Here is a 23,961-nt window from a genome sequence, read left to right as displayed (position 1 = left end):
TGGAAAAGAATATGAAAATGAATATATATATATATATGTATATAACTGAATCACTTTGCTGTACAGTAGAAATTAACAACATTGTTTATCAACTATACTTCAATTAAAAAAAAAAGAGGTGAGGGCTCTGTTTCCCTTGAATGGGAGTGGCTGGTTACTGGTCCATCAGTAGAGTCCGTGGAAATGATAGCATGTGACTTACGAGGCTGGGTCATGACAGGGACAGAGGATGCAACTTCTGCCTGCTTTGCTGGAACAGTTGCCCTAAAAGCCTTCAGCCATCATGGAAGCTGTCCACCCGCCCTGAGGCTGCCATTCTATAAGGAAGCTGAAACAGACACTGAAAGGCAAAGCCCTGAGAGAGACCTGCCCAGCCTGGCCCTTCCTGTTTCTCACCCCCCATGAAAGAGAAACGATAGTTGCTGTTATGAGCCAAGCCACTAAGTTTAGGAATATTTGTTACACAGCAGTATATATCCACCACACCTACTGTGCCTGACACACGGTTCTACATGACATTCTAGTAGAAGACCTGCAGGAGGAGCACTCTAGACAGGAACAGTGAGTGCAAAGGTCCTGAGGCGGGAACCAGCTTGCTGAGCTGGAGAACAGCGAGGAGCTCAGTGTGGCCAGGGCAGAGTGAGCGAGGGGCCATGCAGGGCCTTGTAGGCCACAGAGTTCTCGGAGGAGTTTGAGGTTTTTCCCAAGACAAGGGTCGGAAGTGGGAAATGGAGGGATCCAGATGGTTTCCCTTGACCATCTGACCTCTCTGCTGCCTGCTTCCTCCTCGGCTCATCAGGAGAGAAGTCTGAGGAACCCCCAACCCACCGAGCCCGGGCTGAGCTCTGAGAACTGGGAACTTCCCTCTCTACAGCCAAGCCCAGGAAAAAGGGCTTTCACAGCTGTAATTCTGTTCTCATCTTCCCATCGTGGGCGGGGAGCTGGCCCCGTGAAGTATCTGCTCTGTGCCCAGCCCCAGGCAGAGGGTGAGGACCCAGATATTAATCAGCTACAGTTCCTGGCCTCCTCTGCTCGGCAGCGCCCCCCGCCCACCCCGCCCCGCAGTCCACAGGGTCACGTTCTTGACAGCAAGGTGTCCATTGCAGCTGACGCTGAGGCCAAGAGGAGGACCCTTGCCTCGAGCTGGGTGCACTAGCTTCTCTCGCTCTGCAGCAGCTAAACGTGGTATGGAGCTAGGAGCAAATGCTGACCGCACTCTATTTTACTTGTAATTAAAAAGATTTAACCCTCAATTTAAAATAAATTCAGACTTACCCTAACCCTAAAAAAAAGAAAGAAATTCAAATTTACAAAGAAGTTGCAAAAATAGTACCAAGAAATGCCATACAGCCTTCACCCAGCTTCTCCAAATGTTAACATCTTACGTAAACAGCACGATGATCAAAACCAGGAAATTCACACCGACGCAGTACGATTCACTGGCGTAAAAACCTATTCAGGTCTCACCTGCTGACTGCCAGTGTTTTGTTCCTGTTCCAGGATCCAGTCCAGGATTTCTTGTTGCATTTAGATGTCATTATTCCTCAGTTTCCTTTAGTCTGGATTAATTCCTCTGTCTTATTTTTCCTTCCCCATGACACTGGTGAGGTGTGCTGCCCAGCTATTTTGCAGACTACCCTTTCATTTTGGGTCTGTTGACTGTTTCCTCCTGATTAAATTCAGGTGTTGAATTTTGGACGAACCTATCAGGAGGCACCTGATGTCAATTTGTACCATTTACAACTCAGATCACCGGTGTCGGCCAGTTTACCACTGATACTTTTCCCTTTGTAGTTATTGACTATCTTGTGGGGAGATAAATAAATAGGGAATAGTTGAGGAAGAGGAGGAGAGGCAGATGGAGAGAAGAGGCAGCTAGCTCTTGCACTCCATTGCTTGTGGTCTTTCCATGCATGATTGCAATTTTAGTAAACAAAACAGCCTCCATTCTAGGCAAAATCCCGAGCTGGCTGGTTTCCCCGGGGTGAAAAGGAAGAGGCTGTGTCACACAGTGACCACAGGGGGGCAGCAGAGGATTGGGAATGAAATGAAAACTGGGCTCTAGGATGAAAAGCAGTTTAGTTCCTTCTAAGTAAATAAACTTGCAGAAGCTCAAAGGCTCTGCCCCAGCTGAGGCCTGTCATCTTCTGGGAAACAGGTCAGGTAGTTGCTGGCTGCCCTGATTACACTCCCAGCACTAGGCATGCACCACGTCTAAAACAGGGGCTCTTTATCCTGGGCGGGCTTCGGGGGGGGCCTGAGAATCCCTTCTGAAACTGCCTGCAAGACTCATGGGTACCGAGGATGTATCGGTTTGGAGACTGCTTGCAAACCCCCCAGAACACCTCTGTCAAATGTAAGCAAGTGGAAAGTTTGCTGGAAAGCGATGAGCATGTTCCTAAGATCAGAGAGAGAAGAGAAGAAACTGGGCAGCTCCAGTGGGTCTTGGGAACCGGTGGGTCACCTCCCGAGAATGCTCAAACTTCAACTGCTGTCTGTCTTATATTCAGCTCACAATTCAGATTCTGAGGAGGAGGGGTCAGATGCGTCCAGCATGGCAGGGCACGTTATTAATCCCTGCCCCCTCCTGCTTTCCCCGACTCTATCCACTTTATGCTCTGGTCAGTTATTCATTGAGCGAGAGCCTTTAGGTGCAGGGGTCCAGTGGACAGTTGTACAGAAGAGGGTTGACAGAGGGGAGTTTGACGTCCATTTTGAGGTCATGGGCCATCACTCCCGGGATGCAACCCGCAGGCCTCGCCAAGATCTAGGAAGCCCTCCCTGTCTCCCTCCCAGCTCACCCCGGGCCACCTCACATGTCAAGCCCGTCCCCTCCGTCCCCTTGGCCAGGAGCAGCCTCCTTCAGTGTGTGAAGCGCCCACTTACAGATGGTGTTTCAAACGGTGGGAAGAAGAGTCACTGCCCAGAAGGAATCGGAGTGTTATGTCCAAAGAAGGTAGAACAGGTAGACGCTCGGTAGCAAAACCCCACAGGCGTCCATCACAGAGGATCCTCAAAGGGATCCATGACCTCAGCATAGGTGAGAACTAGTCTCTAGGACTGTGGCTTTCAATATGTATGTGTGTTCAGTACACTTTACATGCAGCCCAGTCCCGTATGTGTATGTCCACACACATCGTATAACGTATACTGAGATGTTACAAAGCCATAGTTATCTTTGCTAATTACACTGACACTCCTGATCTTTTCTATTTCTCTCCTGGTCCATTACAAAGAAAAACGGGTCAAATCCACCAACTTGATTTCACAGCCGCTTGGCCTGCTGCTCTAGCAGCCCTCTTGCCTCTGCTCCCCCGCCTTCATCTGCACTGCGACACTCTGACCCCCCACCCGGCCTGTACCATCTTCACAAGTACCTAGTGACCCCCTTGCTTCCATTTTCTTCGTGTGTGATCCACGCACCAGAATAAGTCTTTCTAAAGCCCAGCTTCGATTATATCAAAAAATGGTGGTGGTGGCCTCCTGAATGAATTTAATTTTATCTGTGCAAGATGTGGGAAATACAGTATTGAGCAAGCCAGATCAGAGCTACTCACCCTCAGAGCTCATGGGAAAGAGATTTGCCAACAATCATAATAAAGTAGTGCAGGAAATACGGGGTAGAAGGGATCCATCCTAATCTAGCTGGGGATCTTCCAGGAAGGCTTCCTGGAGGAGGTGTCAGTTAAGATGAATGCTAAAGAGGAAGGGGTGTGTGTGTGGAGTTTAGGTGGGAAGAGCAATGAAGGTGAAAGAGCCTGAAATGAGACACTGGGGTGAGTTCCAGGAGCAAAAAGTCAGAGCAGGGACTTCCCTGGTGGTCCAGTGGTTAAGACTCCGCACTCTCAATGCAGGGGACCTGGGTTCGGTCCCGCACACTGCAACTAAAGATCCCGCATGCCGTAACTGAGACCTGGTGCAGCCAAATAAATAAATATTTTTTAAAAAGGATCATGCTATCTTAAAAAAAAAAAAATCAGAGCAGCAAGTGGGTCGCGGGAGGAAAAGACAAGTGACAAGTGACATGGTTGCCAAGGTGTGAAAGATGCAGAGAACTGATAATAATGAGAATGCTATTACCCGGTGGTTCTCACCTGGGGGCAGGGGACACTTGGCAATCAGTATCTGGAGATATTTATGGTCTTTGCCACTGGGGGTGGGGTGCTAGTGGGGGTGGGGTGCTAGTGGGCCAGGGGTGCTGCTCAACGCCCCCCTAGTGTCCAGAACGGCCCCTCCTCTAACCCAGAGACTTAGCCAACCCCAAATGCCAAGGGTGCCAAGGTTGAGAGACAACTGTTGAATGCTTACTCCAGTACTTTCTATAAATCAACTTATTTAAATCTTACAACAACACTGTGAGGTAGGTGTTTTTATTACCCTTTTATCCCAGATGGGGAAACTGATCTAAGTAATTTACGTGAGGGCACAGCTATTGTCCAAGCCCGGCTGCCCTGCTGCATCTCCAGGCGGGGAGGTCTCAGGGAGTGGCCAGGAGGAAGGAACCAGTGGCCATGTTAGGGGCAGTCTGGAGGAGGTAGGAGGGACGGAGGGCATGCAGGTGGCCCTGGGTTTCTGGCTCGGGCAGTGGGATGGGGATACAGGCAGGAGGTCTGGATCGTCAGATGCTGAGCTCCTGTCTCGCCCTTTGGAGGGCGAGGCACCCACGAACCTCTGAGCCACGGTGGGCGGGCAGCTGTGGAGCAAGTCAGCAGCACATGGACGAGGTCATGGAGGGTGTGGAAAGAGCAGGACCCAGGTGCAGAGGGTGGGGGGGGGGCAGCCAGAGAAGTGGGAGGAAAACTGGGGTGGGGGTGACACTCCCAGCCAGGGAGAATCTCTCCCTTCTTACTTAGCATTCCTGCAACTGATGTGTATATGTGTGTGTGTGTGTGTGCGCGCGCGCACGCACGCATGCACGCCTCGCATCTCACTTCAGAGTTCTTGCTACCAGAGAGTTCTTGGAGGCTAGAACGCCTACGGGTCCCCCTGCAACCCTCCCAAACTGTGGCTTATTGAACTCTGACTCAGGGCCATTAGGGTTATAATGATCACCAGGAACCCAGGTACCTTCTGTCTCATTGCTTTGCCATCCTTATGATGTCCACCTTGAGTTACAAGATGGCTGCCGGGGCTCCAGCCATCCTGCTTGCATTCCAGCCAGCAGCCTCATTTTGCCCATGTGCACAATGGTGGGCAGGGTTAACACCTACCTTGGAAGACTGTCAAAAAGAAGAGAAGAATGGACCACAATGGCGAGAAGCCACTGTGATTGGTCAGGACCTCCTGGAGGCTCTTGGTAGGACTGGGTCCCCCTTTCGCTGTGCCTGTGCCCCGGAGCCCTACCCAACGGGCTAGGGACACACGGGCCTTCGGCAGCCTCCCCTCCTCGTCTCCCCTCCAGCTCCTGGGGCAGGAATCACGTGGGCATCTCCTGTGCTCAAGAGCCTCACCAGCCACCCAGGCCCTAAGGTGCTCCCCCCTCCCAGGGACCCTGCTGCCTGGCCCCGGGCCGGGATCTCCAAGGGGGAAGATTCGGGGGCGGCTCCTGCTCCCCGCAAGAGCTGGTGCTGCTCAGGGGGCCTCGGGCTGAAATCGTGAACCACGGGAGGGTAGGGACGAGTCTGGGTTCCGCTGGGTTCTGAGAGCCTGGCAGAGGAGTCGGCCTGGAGTCAGGGCCTGGCCACCCGGCTGAGGGGAGGCTGCGTGCTTGGGTCCTGAGAGCTCCTCCCCAGGATTGGCCACAGTATTTGTGGGGCCCAGTGCAAAATTAAAGCAGGGGCCCTTTGGTGGAAAACTCTTTTAAGAATTTCAGGATGGTGGCAGCAGAGCCTTAAGCCAAGCGCAGGCCCTGGAGTTCCCAGCCTGGGATAGCGATGGATGATTTTAGTGTCACCTGGGGTCCCCAGGGCCTCCACCCGGGACAGAGGGGCCCGGGCTGGGGCCAAGGCTGAGCATCTCCGGCGGCACACGGGGCACCAGCCTGGCCCCTGAGAAGCAGCTTTTATGGGCGACTAACGGGGAACTGCGTCCACGTTTCTGGAACATCCTCCCCCCTGTGGGCCCTTCCTGAGCGCATCGCTCTCCTCTGCAGGGTTTCTTCAAAGTCCTGTAATGCCCCGTGTCACGGTCCCCCAGAGCGGGTGGTCACAACAGTACGGATGCTCCGCCTGCACCTTAAGCCCACGAGCCAGGCTCTCTGGGGATGGGGCCCAGGAACTGACGATTTCGGAAGAAGCTCACGCCCTGATTCTTAGGGGGTTCTGAAGATCGGGCCCCACCGCTTTACCAGATAAACCCCGTAAACCACCAGTGGGCTGTGTCAGCGGCCGGAGCGTGGATTTATTCTGCGTCTCTGAACCAGTTTAGTCTGTTTACAGTCTCGCCCATCCTGGGCTGAGAGTTGTTTTCTTGCCCTCTCTGGCCTTGCTAAATGCTCCTTCTGGAACATTCCCCAGAGAGCCGGAGGAAAGCACTGCTGCCCTCCCTTCCTGGGCTCGTGTGGCCCAGGTCTGGCCAGGCTGGCTGTGCCAGGGCCAGGGGAGTGTGGGAGGGAGGGCTTCGTCCTCCAAGGCCACTGGAGTGGGCGGCGGGGCAAAGGCTGGAGCGTGGATTGCGACCCACAACGGGCACGTTCAGTGTGTTTATTGCAACGGGAAACGAGAACGGGCTCGGAAGGCTGGTGTCTTTACCGTCATTTATATTCCTCCTCGCGGAATCCGGCAAAGGACTAGACAGAGCGTAAGGCAGAAACGTGGAAGAAAAGGCAGGCGTCACAATCCGGGAGCCGTGAGCTTGAACGTCTCCCAGGAAAGGAGATGCAGCTTTAAAGACATTCCTTCTGTCTGAGTTCATCTGAGTCTGCAACTTTAAGACCACACGCACGTTGTGATCATGACGGGCTTTTGGTTTCTTAAAATGAGATTTCTCGTCCTTCCCTGCTGCTCTCCCTGGGCACCTGCGGGCGCCAGGGATGCACAGCGCTCCTGCTTGTCGAGAAGTAGGGTTTTTAAAGGCCTCGTGAGTTTACATTAGTACCTTCTGCATGAATGAGAAAACAACATGGGGGACTGAATATACTGCGATATACACATTCATAAGGAATGTTCTATTAACAATTAGAGCACAAAACTATTCGTATGAACATATTTCCAAAAGGAGAAATTATTGCATTTGAGAAGCCGATGCTTCTTAGACCAGAGGTTTGTCTTTCTTCTTTGCAGCTGCTTCGGGAGCGGAACTCTGGCACAGGGCTTACTGGTGCAACACGTTACGAGGGACACAGATCTGGAGAGTTTCAAGGTCAGGGGTGGGACAGCCCTTGGGATTTGTTTGTCCCCAGAGAAGAGTTTGGACCCTGAGCAGTTCAAGATGGGACCTGCCGGGTTCACAGTGTTCTGGGATTGCTACTTCAAAGGCAGACGTTCTGGAAGGTTCTGTGGAGCGGGGCTCAGGCACGGTTGCTCGTGCACAGACTTGGCAGGATGGCTGCCCTCTGAAGGCGCGGCGGAGACCCTGACCTCCCGGCCCCCTTGGAACAAACTCATTCCAGACCTCACAGTTTAACTTGACGTTGGCTGTGAACCTGGACAGATTCACAGTCCTTCTGGTTGCTCATCAAGCTTCTGGCTTTGATTTTGAAAGGCCCCGCCCCCACCACGAGCGGGCCTGCTTCCGTGACGTGTTCTTTGAGCCACGTGGGGCCGTGGGATGCGCGCCGTCCGGGGACGCAATTGGCGGCTGCTTCTGATCCCTTCGGGGTCTAGAGATGGGGTGCCTGGCGGCCGGCAGGGCAGGAGGCCACGGGGCGAGGACCGAGATGGCCTCTCCCCACCGCAGGGCCTGAGGGGGGCTGCGGGGACATGGTCAGCTTGGCGCTGCCCGACGGCTGCGGGACATCCCTTCCTCCCCGGGACCTGCTGGAGTTTTTTCAAATCAGGGTGAAAATCTGAACGAGCTGGCAGGGGGAGATGCCCGAAGTGGAGGTAGCGACTCGCTCAGCACGGCCCCTTCCAGCTCTGGAGGCGGATGTTTGCAGTGGGGGAAGGAACATTCAGAAGAAGGAAAAGGGGTCTGGGCGCCCCATCTGGGCTTCGGTCGCGGTCGCAACGGTTTTCCTCTTGACGGAGAGCGTGTCCTTTAAGGGCGCCCTGGCCTGGGGGCCCCGGCACTCAGAGTAAAGGTCACTTCATCCAGGAGGCACTACCGCGGCGGAGCTCAGGGACCTGGAGCCGGGGCAGCGCGGCCCAGCTAGACGCCCTGCAGCGGGTGGTTGGGGTCGCTGCGCTCCCGCTTCACCAGGGGCTCGCCCCGGCCTCGGGCCTCCGAGCGGGCCTCGCTGCCTCCACGGTCCTCGCTGAGGTCATCTGTGGAGGCGGGGTGGGGCGCGGGGCACATCTTCAGGGGGCGCGAAGGGGCCAGGGCAGGGCACTGTCTTAGCCTGGGCCTGGGTTGACCCAGTCAACCTGGAGGCCTTCCTCCCCACGACCAACGCCCATGTGCCTGGGCTGTGCTCCCGGCAGCGTCGCCCTTGACGGTTGGGCCCCCCCCCCCTCCACGGGGCAGGGGATGGGCCCCCGGGGAGGGTGCTCTCTGGCCCGCCTGCCCTGCTCCCCCTCTGGACGTGGCCGCAGGAGGCCCTCACCCCGCCAGCCCCAGCACCGGCACCAGTCCTGTCCGTGGCCCTGCGCTGAGGGGCCTGGTGTGCAGGGAACCAGGGAGAGGAGTAAACGTAATCCAGTAGGAGGGGCAGGGCCTCTGCTCTGAGCCCCCAGTGTCCCCGCCCCAGGGGCCGCCCTGATCACCACCAGGCCCAGGACAGGAGGGAAAGCCCAGACACACCCACCTTTGTCGAGCAGTGTCAGTGACAGGGAGGCAAGATCGTTGAACTGAAAGAGAGAAGCCCGGAGTGAGGGCCCTCTGCAGAGCAGGTGCCGGGGAAGGTTAGCAATGTCCTCGTCCACAGAGGAATCGGGCTTTCGCTTTGTAAGTGAGAGGGCTTCTGCCGTGAGAAGTGGCCCTGAGGCTGCTGGGTGTCTGGATGTGGCCCCTCTAACACTTTCCAGGGCCCTGCCTGGGAGCCGCTGGAGGGCTGTGGCCTCTGAGTGGTCAGTGAAGGAAAAGCTGCTGTTTATCACGGGCTTATCACGTACTAAAAGCTCTACAAGTGTCGCCTCATTTCTTCCTTGAAACAACCCTGTCATGACCCAGCAATTCTGCTCCTCGGTCTATACCCCAAAGAATGGAAACAGGTGTTCAAACAAAATGTGTACATGAATGCTCACAGCAGCACGATTCACACCAGCCAAAAGGTGGAAACAGCCCATCTATCAACAGGTGATGGATCAGCAAGATGGTGCATATCCGTGCAATCAAACAGTATTTGGCCAGAAGAAGGACAGAAGCACCGATGCTCGCTACCACGTGGACGGACCTCGAGAACACGATGTTCAGTGAGAGAAGCCAGACACAGAAGGACACACAGGGTGTGGTTCCATTGATGGGAAACGTCCAGAACAGGCCGATCCACAGAGACAGAGAGTGGGTTCACGCTTGCCAGGGGCTGGGGGGGGTTTACTGCCAAGGGGGTGGGGTTTTCTTTTGGGGTGATGGAATGTTCTAGAACAAGATATGGTGGTTTCACAACGCTGTTACTGTACTAAATGCCACTGAATTGTTTCCTCTGAGATGGTTAAAAAGGTAAATTTTACTTTCTGTGTATTTTACCTCAATGAGGCGGAAATCCTGCCCGGGCCACGCGAGTAGGGGACAGAGGAGCCAGGGTCCGTCCTGCTGGGGCAGGCGAGCTTTTTCCCACCCGCCGCCCGCCCCCACGAGTGTGTTCTCTCGGGCCCCGAGGCCGGCCCTCTCATCCCGGGGGCGCTCACCTCTCCCATCACGGCAATGGGCGTCTCCCCAGTGGCCTCGGCAACGCGGTGCTCCACCAGGTAGAACATGTACTCGTCGTAGAGCAGCCGGATGAGGTGGAAGGAGCCGAAGCTGGCGGCGCTGCGCAGCGTGAGGTCGCGGATCACCATGGAGCTGAGGCGGCAGACACGGGCTGGCACCTCCGGGACGCCAGGCTCCCCTCCAGCCCCGAGCTGGCCTGCGAGGGGCCTGCCAGCCTCCCAGACCACCCCGCGGCCTTTCCCATCCTTCCCATCCTTAGCCAGCAGTTTTAGGCGCCTAAAGACGAGATTCCAGTTCAGGGCACCTTTGCCTCTTTCATCCAAAGCAGGGGTTGGCAAACCGCGGCCCAAGCCAGACCAGATCCAGCCTGCCAGCCAGGAGTGGTTTTTACAGTTTTGAATGGTTGGCAAAAAAAGTCAAAAGAATTGTATTTCACGACACATGGAATGTACCTGAAATTCACACTGCAGCATCCATTAATAAAGTTTTATTGGCTGTGCCTGTCGTTGATGTGCTGTGTGCCTGGAAAACTTTGCCCTCAAAAAGATCTACTATCTGATTCTTTCCAGAGAAAGCGAGCGCCGACCTAAAGGAGTTATTAAACGTGGTCCCCGACCAAAAACCCTGGCCTATACGTGCACTGCCACGTGGCCCCAAACACCTGGACACTCCAGCTCAGAACTCACCTACTCTCGGTGACGTCTAATCGCTGTGGTACCCAGAAAAGAAACAGGAAGGGACAAGACAGGAGAGGAACCACAGGGCGTCGCCCCGGGGTGGCCCTGCCACCCTGGAGTCCAAGCATCCAGGACCCGGCGAGATCTGTCAGAGCACCCAAGCTGCAGCCATCAAATCATTTCCTTCTGCGTAAACAACTCTCCCCCTGCTCCTGTCCGGGGAGCCTGTTAACGACTTTGGCTTTCAAAGTGATGTTTGCTCAAAGAATCTTTTTATTTATTTATTTATTTTTGGCTGCGTTGGGTCTTCGTTGCAGTCGGTGCGCAGGCTTCTCACTGAGGTGGCGTCTCTTGCTGCGGAGCAGGGGCTCTAGGCGCGCGGGCTCAGTAGTTGTGGCTCGCAGGCTCTGGAGAGCGGGCTCAGTAGTTGTGGCGCACGGGCTTAGCTGCTCTGCGGCACGTGGGATCTTCCCGGAGCAGGGCTTGAACCCGTGTCCCCTGCATTGGCAGGTGGATTCTTAACCGCTGTGCCACCAGGGAGGTCCCTCAAAGAGTCTCTTGAAAATTTAACGAGCCTCAGTTTATCTTTTAACAGGTTGAAACTGCTGCTGCTTGCGTGTTAGCAATGGGGCATGCGGGCAAGTCAGCAAAGACAGCCAACAACAAATCAGTTTACTTGACTCTTCTTGCATCTTCCCCGGGCCAGTGTGCAGACACGCTCTGACGGCACTCTGGTTCAGCCGTGGAAAAGGAGAGCTGGCTCCAGCCGGCTGTGGCTTCCAGATGCCCTGGAAGGGCAACCAAGGAGGGGACCCGGGTGGTGCCTGCCTGTGTCCAGATGAGCACTTTAGGAGGCAAAGGTCACCTGAAGAACGTTCACAAAGAATGAAGACGAAGGCCGCCTAAGTGGGCACAGGGAACAGGCTCGGGGTTTGGGATGTGTTTTCTGCTCAGAAGCTCCTTTGGCTCCGTATGGCTGACCCCCTAAAGGTAAGCGAGTGAACACAGACCACGGGTCCCTGGGAAGGGGCCCCCCTCACCCCTCACCCCCTCCCACCCTCCCTTCCCCATGCCTGGAAGCGGTGCTTGGTTTTCACGCTGCTGCCGATAACACGGGCCTGGAACGAAGCTGCTTGCGTTTCAAAGTGTTAAGGTACGGTCTGTGCTGCTGCCGCTCTAATGGGAGACCCCAGGCCCGAATGCTTCGAGTCACCCTCCCACTCTGCCCACCCAGAGGGGTACCCGGCACCCTTCCGTGAAGGACCCCCTGGGTCGGGCGCTGGTACCCGGCAGCCCCCAAGCCTCAGTGTCTGGTTTGAAGCTTTGGATCGAGAGGCTTTTCTGAACCGTCTCCATGGTCACCTTGGTATGTTTTGGGTTTTCCAAACGGGCTCGCAACTTTCTGCGGTGGGAAAGTCAGTGGCCGTCAGCTTACCCAGCCCCCGCCCACCGCTGTCCATTTGCTGGTGGACGCTACAGAGACAAGTCCCTTAAACTCAACAAGCTGGAGTCAGGTGGGGCCTCCGTCGTTACAGAGAAAAGCAGCCCCCTCTCACGGAGGCCGCAGCCACTTGCAAGCCTCAGCTGGGTTCGCATCTCTGCGGTGTAAGTCACGGGGTCACCCTGCCAGTCCTGATTCCTCAGGTCACGACTTCCGGCCACGGGGGTGGGGGGCTGAGTCCCCACCGGCTTTCTCTGCAGCCACCGACTCTGACTCCATTCCTCCCCCATCACCCCAGTGTTGCTTTCTCGCACTTTCGGACTAAATCCTGTTCCCTCCGTGGCGATGGGGTGTAAGTCCACAGCTGAGCCACGTGGTCAGTCAGGCTTACAATCCCTTTCTTGTTCATTCATCACTCAACATCCGGATGCTGAGAAGCAGCGGTGAACAAGGGCGATGTCCCAGCTCTTGAGGAGACACGGGTGATTGTCGAGGAGACAGGCAACGGACAAGCAAACAGAGAACGGGGTGACGGGCAATGGAAGAAAATCCAGGCGCAGGGGACAGAGGGCGAGAAGGGGAACGCTATTTCACTCGGGAGGTCTGCAGGCTTCTCTGAGGATGATCGGGCCACAGGGCTCCCTGGGGAACGATGCTCCAGGCAGGGGAGGGCAGCGCAGAGGCCCTGAGGCCAGCAGGCCAGGGCAGAGCATGAGGACGGCGATGGGAACAGGGAGTGCCCGGGCCAGCAGCCGGCCGAGGGGTCGGGAAACGCTCCGATAAGAGCCAGACAGTCAGCAGTCTTCTGCTCGCCACTGCTCGGCGCTGCTGAGGATCTGTAAGCGAGTGGGCCTGGCCTCACGCCGAGAGCATTTATCCGCACAGCCCCGGTGGACAGCAGCCTGAGCCCTGGGCCGCAGCCGGCCGGCGGGCCGTCCTGCACGGCCTGCAGGTAGAGAACAGCTGATCGCCTCCGTTCAACAAAACGCTCCGTTTCCACGTGTCTATCGCTGAGTGCGACTGGAACTCCACCGAAGGGCTTCTCTGGGTGAGCGCAGCCCGGGTTTTCTGGGTTCGCCCAGGTGAGAGGTGCAGCGTGGGAACAGCTTTCCCGCGCGATCCTGACTACACCGCTCCCCGGCCTCCTGGGCCCTGCGTGGCCGCACACAAGTCTGATGCTGCTCTGGTTCCTGGCCTGCGGTGTGACCCGCTGTTTTCTCCCTGGATGCCTTTACGATCCTTTCTTATCCTAGGTGTCTGAACGTCACAGTGAGGCTGGGAAGCTCATCCACGGGGCGGGGAACCCGGCAGCTCTCGGAAACTTGAGCCCTTAGTTATTATTTTCTTTTCCTCCGTTTTCTCTCTCTTAAAAAAAAAAAATTCCTATCAGCTGGCTAGTAAACTGCCGGGATTGATCCTTTCATGTCTTTTTCCTTCTCTCTTGGTTTCCTTTCATGGGTTCTCTTTCTCACGTTTCTTTCTCCATATGTTTTTCTCTCTCACGTTTACTTTCCGTGACGGTTAGTTTTCTGTGTCAGTGATGGGCAGTGATTCAGTCAAACATTAGTCTAGGCATCGCCATGGTTCCCGTCCACCATCCCTCGACTTGAGGTGGAGAAGCTCAGCCTCCACACTGGGGGTGGGCCTCACCTAGTCAGCAGAGGGGCCTTGGGAGCAAAACTGAGGTTTCCCTGAGGAGGAAGGGGTCCCCGCCTGCGGACGGCGGCATCTGCTCCCCCCACTTGAGCGTCCAGCCCGTCAGTCCCTGCTACGGACTTCGGACGTGCTGGCCCCGCGATCACGCCTGCCCGTTCCCTGAAATAAATCTCCTTACATTCACACACACACACACACCTAATTCACTATAATACAGTTACATACATCGTTTTAAAACATGTCCACCTAACCCTCGCCCAGGACCATCCTGTGGGGAGCCGACGCCCGTCCCTGCCCCCTGCTTGTGCTTGGCAGTGAGGGGATAAAGGATCATGTCGCATCCTGTTTTCATCCTGTTGCTGTCCTAGCCGGCCCCTTGCACCACGATTCCCCACCTGGTTCTCATCTCCCACCTGCCACCACCTGCGCTCCTGTTCTCTCTAGATTCTTCCTTTACCTCACTCCGTGGGGGTGCTCTAGGGGCAGAAACAAAGGCTCGTGCTTGAGCTGCCGTGTCTCTCCAGCAGGCGGGCCCAAGATGATGGTTTCTGTCTGCAGAAGCCCTTGTAGCCCAGTTTTAGGCCCCAGGGGCCTCTGGGCCTGCCCCGGGAGCCCCCAGGAGTGAGGCCCACAGGCTGGTCTGCGTCTCTGGGCCTTGGCCTCCCTCCCAGGCCTGGAGCTCTCTGGGAGATCAAGGGCACACCTACCTGTAGAAGGACCATTTCAGCAGGAACTGCCGTGCAGCCTTTGGGAAGCTGGGGCTGCCCGCGTGCTGCTTCAGGACCTGGGTGACTACGTTGTCCAGCCAGCTGGCCCACTGGTCCAGGGAGCTCTGCTGCTGCAGGGTCAGCTTGAAGTCCTGCTCCAGACGCTGCACCACGCCCTCCTCGCACTGGCACACCCACGAGGCCTGCTCCTGTAGGGCGCGGGCAGGCGAGGGCCGGGTCAGGACGGAGGGACAGCGACATCTCCCGGGCGTGGCCCTAGGCCGGACACACACAAGCACAGACACCTGCTGCTCTCGACCTTTTCCAACTGTGAGCTCGGCACCCGCTTCATGGGGCAGAGACGGATGGCCATCCAGAGGGAACCTGCCCGGCTTCCAAGGGCCTAAATCCAGGCTCCCTGCATCCTAGGCCCAGGCTGTACCACGTCTTCGCGTTGCGTTATTTCTAAGTGGCCACTCCTCTGTGTGCGTGTTTCTGTTTATTCGGTGGATAAACTCAGGGCCTACACTAGACGTAAACACAGCGGCAGGACTCCCCTGATGGCGGCTGCGCTTTCCTAAGCCCAGAGGAGAGAGCCGTGAACATGGCAGTGGGAAGGCAAATTTTTTTTTTTTTTTTTTTTTTTTTTGCTTGCGGTACGCGGGCCTCTCACTGTTGTGGCCCCTCCCGCTGCGGAGCACGGCTCCGGACGCGCAGGCTCAGCGGCCATGGCTCACGGGCCCAGCCGCTCCGCGGCATGTGGGATCTTCCCGGACCGGGGCACGAACCCGTGTCCCCCGCATCGGCAGACGCACTCTCAACCACTGCGCCACCAGGGAAGCCCCAGAAGGCAAATTTTTAATGAAAATGGGCCAAGGCGTCATCCCAGAGCCTGGAGGCCAGGGGGACGATCACGCAGTGGAGCCCGGGTGTCCCCGAGGACTGTGGGTGACTCAACCCCGACCCTTTTCATGCATCAGAAGCATGGGCCGGGCCCGGGTGCGGGGCTGGTTTTGCGGTAGGCTGAGTTTGGTGGGTCTGCGCATTTTTCTAGCGGGTGGAAGCTGGGTCCGCGCGCCCCGGTCCCAGGCCGCGGGGAGGCGCGCAGGACAGTCACCTGCACGTTGGCGAAGTCCACGCGGTTGAGGTCGCTCAGCATCTGGCTGATCTGCGCCGTGTTCTGCAGCACTGCCCGAGCCGCCTGCGCCAGGTGGTTGAGCGACGTGTAGCGCCGCAGGGTCTGTGCGAAGGCGCCGACCACGCCGACCTGGGGCCCGGGAAGGTGTGAGGCTAAGCCTGTTTGTCTCTCTTCTCAGGGGCGTGGCGGCGGAGGGACCAGGAGAGAGCTGTTCTGGCAGGGGAGAGGGACCCGTCCTCCGGACAGCCTCAGAGACCCCCAAATTGAGAATCAGTGAGGGACACGGGCGTCACCAACGCATGGAGTGGCATCTACAGCGGACGCCACAGCACAGGTGAGTTAGAATTCAGCACCGCGTGGCCAGGCCCTGGCTTCTAGGATTCCTCTGGCTCTCTGGGAGGGACAGTAAAAATACCGATTCCCAGGCACCACTGGATCAGACGTTGCGAGGTGTGGCCTGGAAATCTGCACTTTTGAACAGCTACCCAGGCGATTCCAGCTTGTGGGGAGCAGGCAGGCGGGATGCCCAGATCTGGCCCCGCCTGTCTGAGGCCGTAAGAACGCTCTCGGGAAGGGAATGGGATCGCCTCTTTTCCACAGGTAGGCCTGATGGCCATGTTTTACATTCTGATCTGTGGCTGAGACGCTAGCAGTGAGGGTGACCACAAAGAGGTTAAATCCCCCTCCTATGACGAGCAGAGCAACACTCGATCTGCTCTGAATCCACCCAAAAGTATCACAGCAAAGATACTTCTGTCGGGCGCTCCCAGCCAGCACCTGTCCTCCACCAGCAGCAGCCCAGCCCTGGGCCTTCCTGGAAGGACCACTTACCCTCAGGACACACAGCAGCAGCCCCCTTTCTCTGGGGCCCAGCGGTCCTCCAGTTCCCTGGGGGCAGAGGAACAGGAGCCCCCTCCCTTCACAGCACAGCGGGGCCCGAGGGGGCCCCAGGCTGTAGCCTCTGCCCTCCCCCCCCACCACCCCGCAGCGTGGTCTGGAGGCCCAGACCCCAACCCCGACTGTTACCTTGGTCTGGATGACCTGCTGTGGGAAGTCGCTCATGGCGTTCGTCAACCAGCCTTCCAAGCTCTTGGCAAAATTGCGGATGGCCTGGGTCAGGGTACCTGGGGGACACAAGTATTAACGGTGAGAAAGGCAGTCTTGACGCCCGTCAGAATCAGCTCACGTGTAAGAGGTGCACATGCCGTGGAAATGACCACCCACCGAGAACAAGCAACACAGAGGAGAAGAGATGGTGAGAATTTAGCGCACTTAGTGACGGAGGTGCTGAGTAGGAACTGGGGCCAGCGCCATTGATCTCTGCTCATCTACCTGTCTATGCTGGCAGTTCTCACCTGGGGTGATCCTGACCCCGGGGGACACTGGGCCATGTTTGGGGACATCATGGTTGTCACACTGGGGCGGCTTCTGGCATAGAGGGGATGGGGCCACAGTGCCCAGGATCGCCCCCCGGGGACGGACCCACCCCGATGTCATTGGGCTGAGTGGAGGGGGGAGACCCTGATATACACACGTGCATGTAAACATATTCTACCAACTTCCAAATTTATTTTGAGATGGCTTGCAATAAGCAATACATTTTTTTGAAAAAAGAAAACCACCCCTAGTGTTATAAAAGGAAGTATACCCCAATCTCAAACCTTAATACACAGAGACTCTAAAAGCACACTACACTGAACAGTTTCCAGGCTGGCAAGGCCAAAGGAGAACTGCAACGGTTTTGCTGTTTCCCATTTTCTGGCAAAAAAAAAGCAGCAGACCAGGTCATCAAAAAGATGGAGGTTCCCCAGCGCTAACAGGCACGGATGTTAACAGGCAGCCGTTCGGGAAGAGCGAGGCTCAGCGCCCGGCCTCCTCGCCCTCACGAGGTCGGGACTCGCGTCCTGGGGGCCCGAGGGACAGCCCCTATGTAGGGGGCCTGCAGGCGGGCGCCCCCTGGTGGCGGGTGTTGTCACCACCTCCGGAGGCCACAAGGGCGGGTGGGGGCAGAGGCCCTGGGAGGGTCCCCACGGCCCGCATCAGCCCCAGACGGGTGTAGCCATCAAGGGCCACCATCTCCTTTTCTCTCCCTTCCTCAGTCAAGGCCGCTGGAATCTGGAGAAGGTCTGAAGAATCCACCCCTTCATGCTGCAGACTCACAGTGCTGGGAGGAAGCCGAGCTCAGCGTCAGATCAGCTGGGGAAGCGGGTTAGAACCCGACTCAGCCCCCGCCCCCCGAGGCTGTCCCGCGACCTCGGTTGGCCTCCACTCTGGGAGTCTCCTCTGGGGAGGTCGCGGGCAGGGGTGTGGGGAGGGGCGCTTACTGGGCACGGGCCGCAGCACGTCTGGGATGAGGATCTCCACCAGCGCCTGGTACAGGATGTGGTCGCAGGTCCTCATCCACCTGAGCACGGGGTCGCACTTGCACAAAGATACCAGCTTGTCCTTGGGGAGGACGGCGCCCTCCGGCTCCTCGTCGCTGCGGGGGACGGGGTCACGGGGGACACAGGTGAGCCGTCAGCCCGGGGCCTGCTCTCGCGGGATAAGCCGAGTGAGGCTGCAGGACCACCTGGGGCAGGCAAGCTCCCTGCCCCGTGGTCACCCCTGAGATCCTCGCCGAACAAAGGGAAATGCCATACGAGTCGCACACCAAGTCAGAGGAAAGACCACACGTGCGTGAGGGGGTCTGAGCGCTGATTCTTGAAAAGCTGGTGCATTTGTGGGTGTCAGCAGGAGACGGTCTGCAGGGCAAACCCAGGCCCCGTGAAACTGAGGCCTGTCTGGGGGCTGACGGGCAGTACCTGGTAGGTAGAGAGGCAGGGCCGTCGCTGGAGGAGGCTTTAGAATTCCAGAAGGAAAGCCACAGCTTCTCAACGTAGTGGAACTGGAGGTTCATCACGACATCTAAAGTGGCCTAGGAATAAACACGGCTGGATAAGCACTCCGCTGTACTCACACCATGTGACTGCCATCAGAACGTGCCAAGCAAGCGGCCGGGACACGGGCTGCAGCGGGGTCTTTCCAAACCCAGACAGACCACGAGAGGGGATGGGAGTGAACGAAGGAAGATTCCATCCACCCCTTGGCCAGAGGGAGGGGGGGGCCAGTCCTGTCTGCTCCTGGTCACCGGCGGGGACACCCAGTGATGCTCTGGCACTGGCCTCGCGCAGCTGACCGAGGCGCCCACCGGAGCCCCCAGGGCCTGGGCTCGGGGTTCAGGGGGCAGTCACCTCGCAGTGCCGCCGGTAGGCCAGCTGAAGGGCCTTGATGTCGTGCAGCGTGATATTCTCCTGCAGCAGGACACCGCCCAGGTCGGGCGCCGGGAACTCCGGGAAGACGTGGGACACATCTGTGGCGGGGGGGGGGGGGGGAACGCGGGAGCAGGTCAGCAGGGCTGGGGACACCGGCCGTACGTGTTGGTGACCCCATGCCGGCCCTGGCTCCTCTCACACCACACAACCCTTAAGCTTCGGTTTTCTCAGGTGCAGGGAGGAGACAACATCGTCAGCTCCCGGTGACGCACAAAGCACAGGGCCTGGGCCTAGCACACATCGTGCACTCCATCCCCCCAGCGTTGGGGGCGCCCAGGTGGGTGACAGCGTCTCCAGAAGACCCAACAGGGGAGGGTTCAGTCGGGGCTCAAAGATACACTAAAGTACACGGAGGCCACCCACGTCTTTAGCGTATCCCGTCACTCCGGGGCAGGGACGGTGCCAGCTGGGGAGGGACTCTCCCAGGGAGGGGCCCGGCTCAGCTGAAAGTACATCCAGTCTTCTTTCCGATGGGCATTTCATTTTACTTATTTTCTTTCAGTTTAGTACATTTTATATTTTAATTTTTGGGCCGAGCCACGCGGCTTGTGGGACCTTAGTTCCCCGATCAGGGATCGAACCCGCACCTCCTGCCGCGGAAGCGCGGAGTCCTAACCACTGGACCGCCAGGGAAGTCCCCTTATTTACTTATTTTTATGATGGTCACTTTAATCCATTATTTTTGGATTAATATCCACTAATTTGGGAGGAACATGCTGATTATTCTAAAGTCTCCGGGATTCCACAAAGAGGGTTTATCTAGAACTTTCTATGTAATTGAAAAGGTGATATACAAGAAAACTGTCTAAAGTATCCCTGTAGATGCTGCTGGTGCCGAAACCCAGCCCCAGCGGTGTCGAGTGGCCCCAGAGCCTTGCCAGCAGGCCCTGCGCCGGGGTGGGGGGCTCACCGATGTACTGCTGGTGGTGTTGGCTCTGGGCAGCCATGGCCTGCTCAGGTGTGCTGTGCAGGCTGCCATGCGAGCCGCTCTCCCCAAGGCTGTCCGTCTTCTGGGCTGGCCGGTACCTGGGCAGGGAACACGTGTGCCACCGTGAGGCCCTAACAGCACTGCCCAGAAGGGGCCCAAGGGGTGGAGGACGGAGCAAGATTTGGTTTGGGGTGTGTGTGTAATTTTCTAAAACTAGTGGTCAAATAGAAAACACAAAATTTACCATTAAAATGGTACTTTTAAGTGCACAGCTCAGTGGCATTAAATACATTCACATTGTCGGGCAACCATCCCCACGATCATCTCCAGAACCTTCTCATCTTCCCAAACTGAAACTCTGTCCCCATGAAACACGGACCCCCCCCTTCCCCTCCCCCAGCCCCTGGCCCCCACCATCTACTTCCTGTCTCTACGGATGTGACTCCTCTAGGGACCTCACATAAGTGGAATCAGACAGTATTTGTCCTTTTGTGTCCGGCTTATTTCACTGAGCATCACGTCCTCTGGGTTCATCCATGTTGTAGTGTGTGTCAGAATCTCCTTCCTTTTGAAGGCTCAATACCACTCCACTGTATGGATGGACCACATTTGTTTATCCACTCACCTGCTGATGGACACCCGGGTTGCTATATTACATGTATATATTCTAACACTTCTCTCTTAGAAGACAAGTGAACTTCTTTACATAGAGTCCCAAACGTGTTACTATTATGTGATCTCAAAGCACATTCTGAGACTTTTGTTTTGCCCTGAGCTAGAAAGCAGTGGACAGCCTGTCCAGGCAGCAAACTGAGAAACGCAACCGAGAAGGGCTTCCTGGGATGACTTGCTTGAGCCCTGAGGGATGCGCATGCCAGGTGGGATGGGTGCGAGGGACCCAGCCTGAGCTGGGAGTGCCTTTCCTTGTGGGATGTAGGGCCAGGCTCACTGGGAGGAGGGAGGACGCCGCTCAGAGGTATGTGGACCACCTGACTTTGTGGGGGTGGGTGGCTCTAAGTGTCAATGGCACAAGCCTGTGGCCCGAACCCCACAACGGAAGCTACGCAGTCCTTGTCTGTGGACGATCAGGTACAGGATGGACTCCTGGTCCCAGGGAATGTTCCAGGCTCTCTCCTGGGACCTCCAACTCCCGTGATCGGCCATGTGGTTGGGAGTCACTGGGACCCCTTAGAGCAGCTAAAATGGGGTGTCAGCCACGCAGCTCAGCTGAGGCACGAAGGTGCCACGTGGAACAGAGTGGGGTGCATTCCTGCCCTGGAGCAGAATGGACCCTGGAGAGGGGCCTGGGACAGAGGCGGGCAGAGGGGTGAGTGGAAGGGGCCAGGGAGCTGGTATTTGAGTGGGGCCCTGAACGGGGCGTCTCCAACTAGGGCTGCAGAGCACCATTTCTGCCCCCTGTTTTGAAAATAAAGTTTGATGGCCACACGGCCACACCCGTTGCTTTAACCTGGTCTGTGGAGGCTTTCACGCTACACGGGCAGAGCTGAAGGGTCTCCACAGAGAGTGTCTGCCTGCGAAGCTGAAGATATGTGCTCTCTGGCCCTTTACAGAAGAAGTGTGCTGACCCCTGCCTTAAAAGATGAGTAGCTCTGTGAGGCAGAGAACATTCCAGAAGATGACCCGGCCTTTCCAGCCATCAGATCCAAAGGTCAGGAGGAAGCAGCAACTTAAGTGTATAAGCTTCTTTCTCCTGGCTTCTGGGGTTATGTTCGGTGTTCTCTCTCTTTCTTTGAAGACAGAGAGGAAAAATGAAAGATCTGTGATTCTAACTCTATGGCATTCAGGAAAAGGCAAAAACTACGGAGCCAGTACTAAAAGATCGGCGCTTGCCGGAGGCTGGCGGGGAGGAGGGACCAACAGGAGGAGCAGGGAGCGTTTTTAGGGCAGTGAAACTACTCTGTACCACCCTCTAACAGTGGATACAGGTCATCGCACCTTTGTCCAGAGCTACAGAGTGTACGACACGGACAGTGGGCCCCAATGTTGGCTATGGACTTCGGGTGACAAGAACGGGTCTATGTGGGTTCATCAACTGTAACGGAGGCACAACACCGGAGGCCGGGGTGCGTGGGGGGGCACGTGGGAAATCTCCGCACCTTCCACTCACTTCTGTTGTGACCCTGAAACTGCCCGCGTCCTGCTGGCCTCACTCCACGCCAGGTGCCAGTGAAAGGCAGGGCTCTCCCAGGACGCCGAGATGGGGGCGGGTGCGAACTGGTTTTCTGCACTCCACGCATGTTGCGTCCATTTCCAGGTTGCGGTCGGTGGTCGAGAAACCCCTCTCCCTCCGTCGCCGCTAGGGAAACCTCCCAGCGGGCTGGCTGATCCTTAGGCCGGCCGGCAGCTCACCCACCTGGGCTTCTGATGTACAGGTTGCTGCCGCATGGCCGTGTACCGCGTGTCCTCCTGCAGCCGGCTCAGGGGCGAGTCTGGCTTCAGACGGATCCCGTAGTAGTGATACTTGGAGTTGCCCCTAGGAACCAAACACCTGGGGTCAGCTCTCTTTGCAGATGTCCTGAACCGCAAGACAGGGCTCTTTCCCCGCCCTTCTCCCTGGGCTCTCGGGGCCAGTGTTCCCCGGACCGTGTGGGGAACGTTCATGGGCTGTCCCGTGGTCAGAGAGGTTCAGGAAATTCTGTAACGACTTCCCCCTCTGGGAGGCTCCCCTCTTGTTTTTTAGTATGATGAAGGCTCTGAGAAGTCCTGCAGTAAAAAAGCCAGTTCAACTTTGTTTAACCCAGTATGGTCTAATAATAATAATAATAATAATAGCAATAATACTACTTATTATTATAATAAATAATAATACTTATTATTATAATAAATAATAATTACTATTATTAACTCTCCCCCCTTCCAATCATCTAATAACACGTTTTAGAAATGGTACAGTTTGGGAAACACTACCTTATTTTATTATGGGAGAAATGATGCTCAAAGGGTTTTAAGTAATTTCTTTAAGGAAACAGGTCAGAAGGGTCTCCTCTGGAGGGAAGGACAGACACGCGGCCTTGCAAACACCCCCAGCTCACGGGCCGCCATTTTCCCTGAGCTGGCAACACGGACAAGCCGGGGAGCCTGGGTCCTTCCCAGGTGAGGCGCGAGCTGAACTGGTGCTCGGAGGGAGAAAGCGGGGAGGATGAGCCCCAATTCTGAGGCCAGCATCTGGGACCCTCTGAAGGTGGAGGCCCCAGGAGCCATCTGGAAAGGCCCCAGGGCAGCGGTGGCCGTGTCCCCAGAGGTCATGGACTCCTCCTCCCTGCCCCGCTCTGGCTGCCCATGTTTTGTAAGGATGTCCTCCATCAGGGATCCCAAGGTGGGAGAGAACTCTCCTGGCCCCGTCCTTTAAGACACCCAGCATGCCCGCTTCTGGGAGGGAGGGAGTGAACGCCGAGACCCACGTGTGTGCACCTTCACCCAGGGCACGTGGCGAACCCGGCTGGCCACAGGTCAAAGCCATGCAAGATGATCTCACGTGTGGGCCAAGCTCCCCGCTTTGAACAGAGCGAGGCCGTCTTTTCCTAGTGGGAGGAGCCAAACGCTACTGCCGGGGTCGGGGGTGGAGGGAGAAAGATTCCCGCCCGTGAGGGTCCCCGGCCGCTGTCTGCCAAGAGCAGCCCACAGTGGATCGGTCCAGGCACAGCAAAAAGCATCAAGACATGGTAAATCCAACTCGACTAGACAATCCAGAGGCTGCTATTTAAAAAGCCTGCTATGGCCACGACACGGAAGCAACCTAAGTGTCCATCAACAGATGAATGGATAAAGAAGATGTGGCACATATATACAATGGAATATCACTCAACCATAAAAAGAAACGAAACTGAACTATTTGTAGTGAGGTGGATGGACCTAGAGGCTGCCATACAAAGTGAAGTAAGTCAGAAACAGAAAAACAAATACCGTATGCTGATACATATATATGGAATCTAAAAAAAAAGGTCATGAAGAACCTAGGGGCAGGACAGGAATAAAGATGCAGACGTAGAGAATGGACTTGAGGACACGGGGAGGGGGAAGGGTAAGCTGGGCCGAAGTGAGAGAGTGGCATGGACATATACACACTACCAAACGTAAAATAGATAGCTAGTGGGAAGCAGCCGCATAGCACAGGGAGATCAGCTCGGTGGTTTGTGACCACCTAGAGGGGTGGGATAGGGAGGGTGGGAGGGAGGG

General features: G+C 56.5%; 1 protein-coding gene across 8 annotated transcripts in view; it reads right to left on the bottom strand.

Annotated features, from left to right (window-relative positions):
- Positions 1–4,353: 4,353 nt before the first annotated feature.
- Positions 4,354–23,961, bottom strand: part of RFX2 (regulatory factor X2) — a 99,709-nt gene continuing 80,101 nt past the window's right edge. For 2 of the 8 annotated variants that reach the window (XM_022557552.3, XM_022557553.3), the window contains 11 exons: positions 22,139–22,258; positions 19,747–19,862; positions 18,756–18,874; positions 18,327–18,439; positions 17,850–18,004; positions 16,552–16,649; positions 15,505–15,654; positions 14,388–14,596; positions 9,885–10,038; positions 8,843–8,885; positions 4,354–8,363 (listed from right to left, as the gene is read on the bottom strand). In XM_022557552.3, the coding sequence (XP_022413260.1) occupies positions 8,248–8,363; positions 8,843–8,885; positions 9,885–10,038; positions 14,388–14,596; positions 15,505–15,654; positions 16,552–16,649; positions 17,850–18,004; positions 18,327–18,439; positions 18,756–18,874; positions 19,747–19,862; positions 22,139–22,258 (1,393 nt within the window). In that variant the 3' untranslated portion in view covers positions 4,354–8,247. The other 6 variants (XM_089905589.1, XM_089905592.1, XM_089905593.1 and 3 more) reach the window with 5 other exon arrangements.

Source organism: Delphinapterus leucas, unplaced genomic scaffold (assembly GCF_059928025.1).
Source record: "Delphinapterus leucas isolate spDelLeu-1000000601 "Yukka" unplaced genomic scaffold, BTC_Dleu_Yukka2 spDelLeu_asBTCV2_sq25, whole genome shotgun sequence".
NCBI classification, from domain to species: Eukaryota; Metazoa; Chordata; class Mammalia; order Artiodactyla; family Monodontidae; genus Delphinapterus; species Delphinapterus leucas.
The sequence above is the reverse complement of the archived record's forward strand: the minus strand, read 5'-3'. Positions and strand labels throughout refer to the sequence as shown.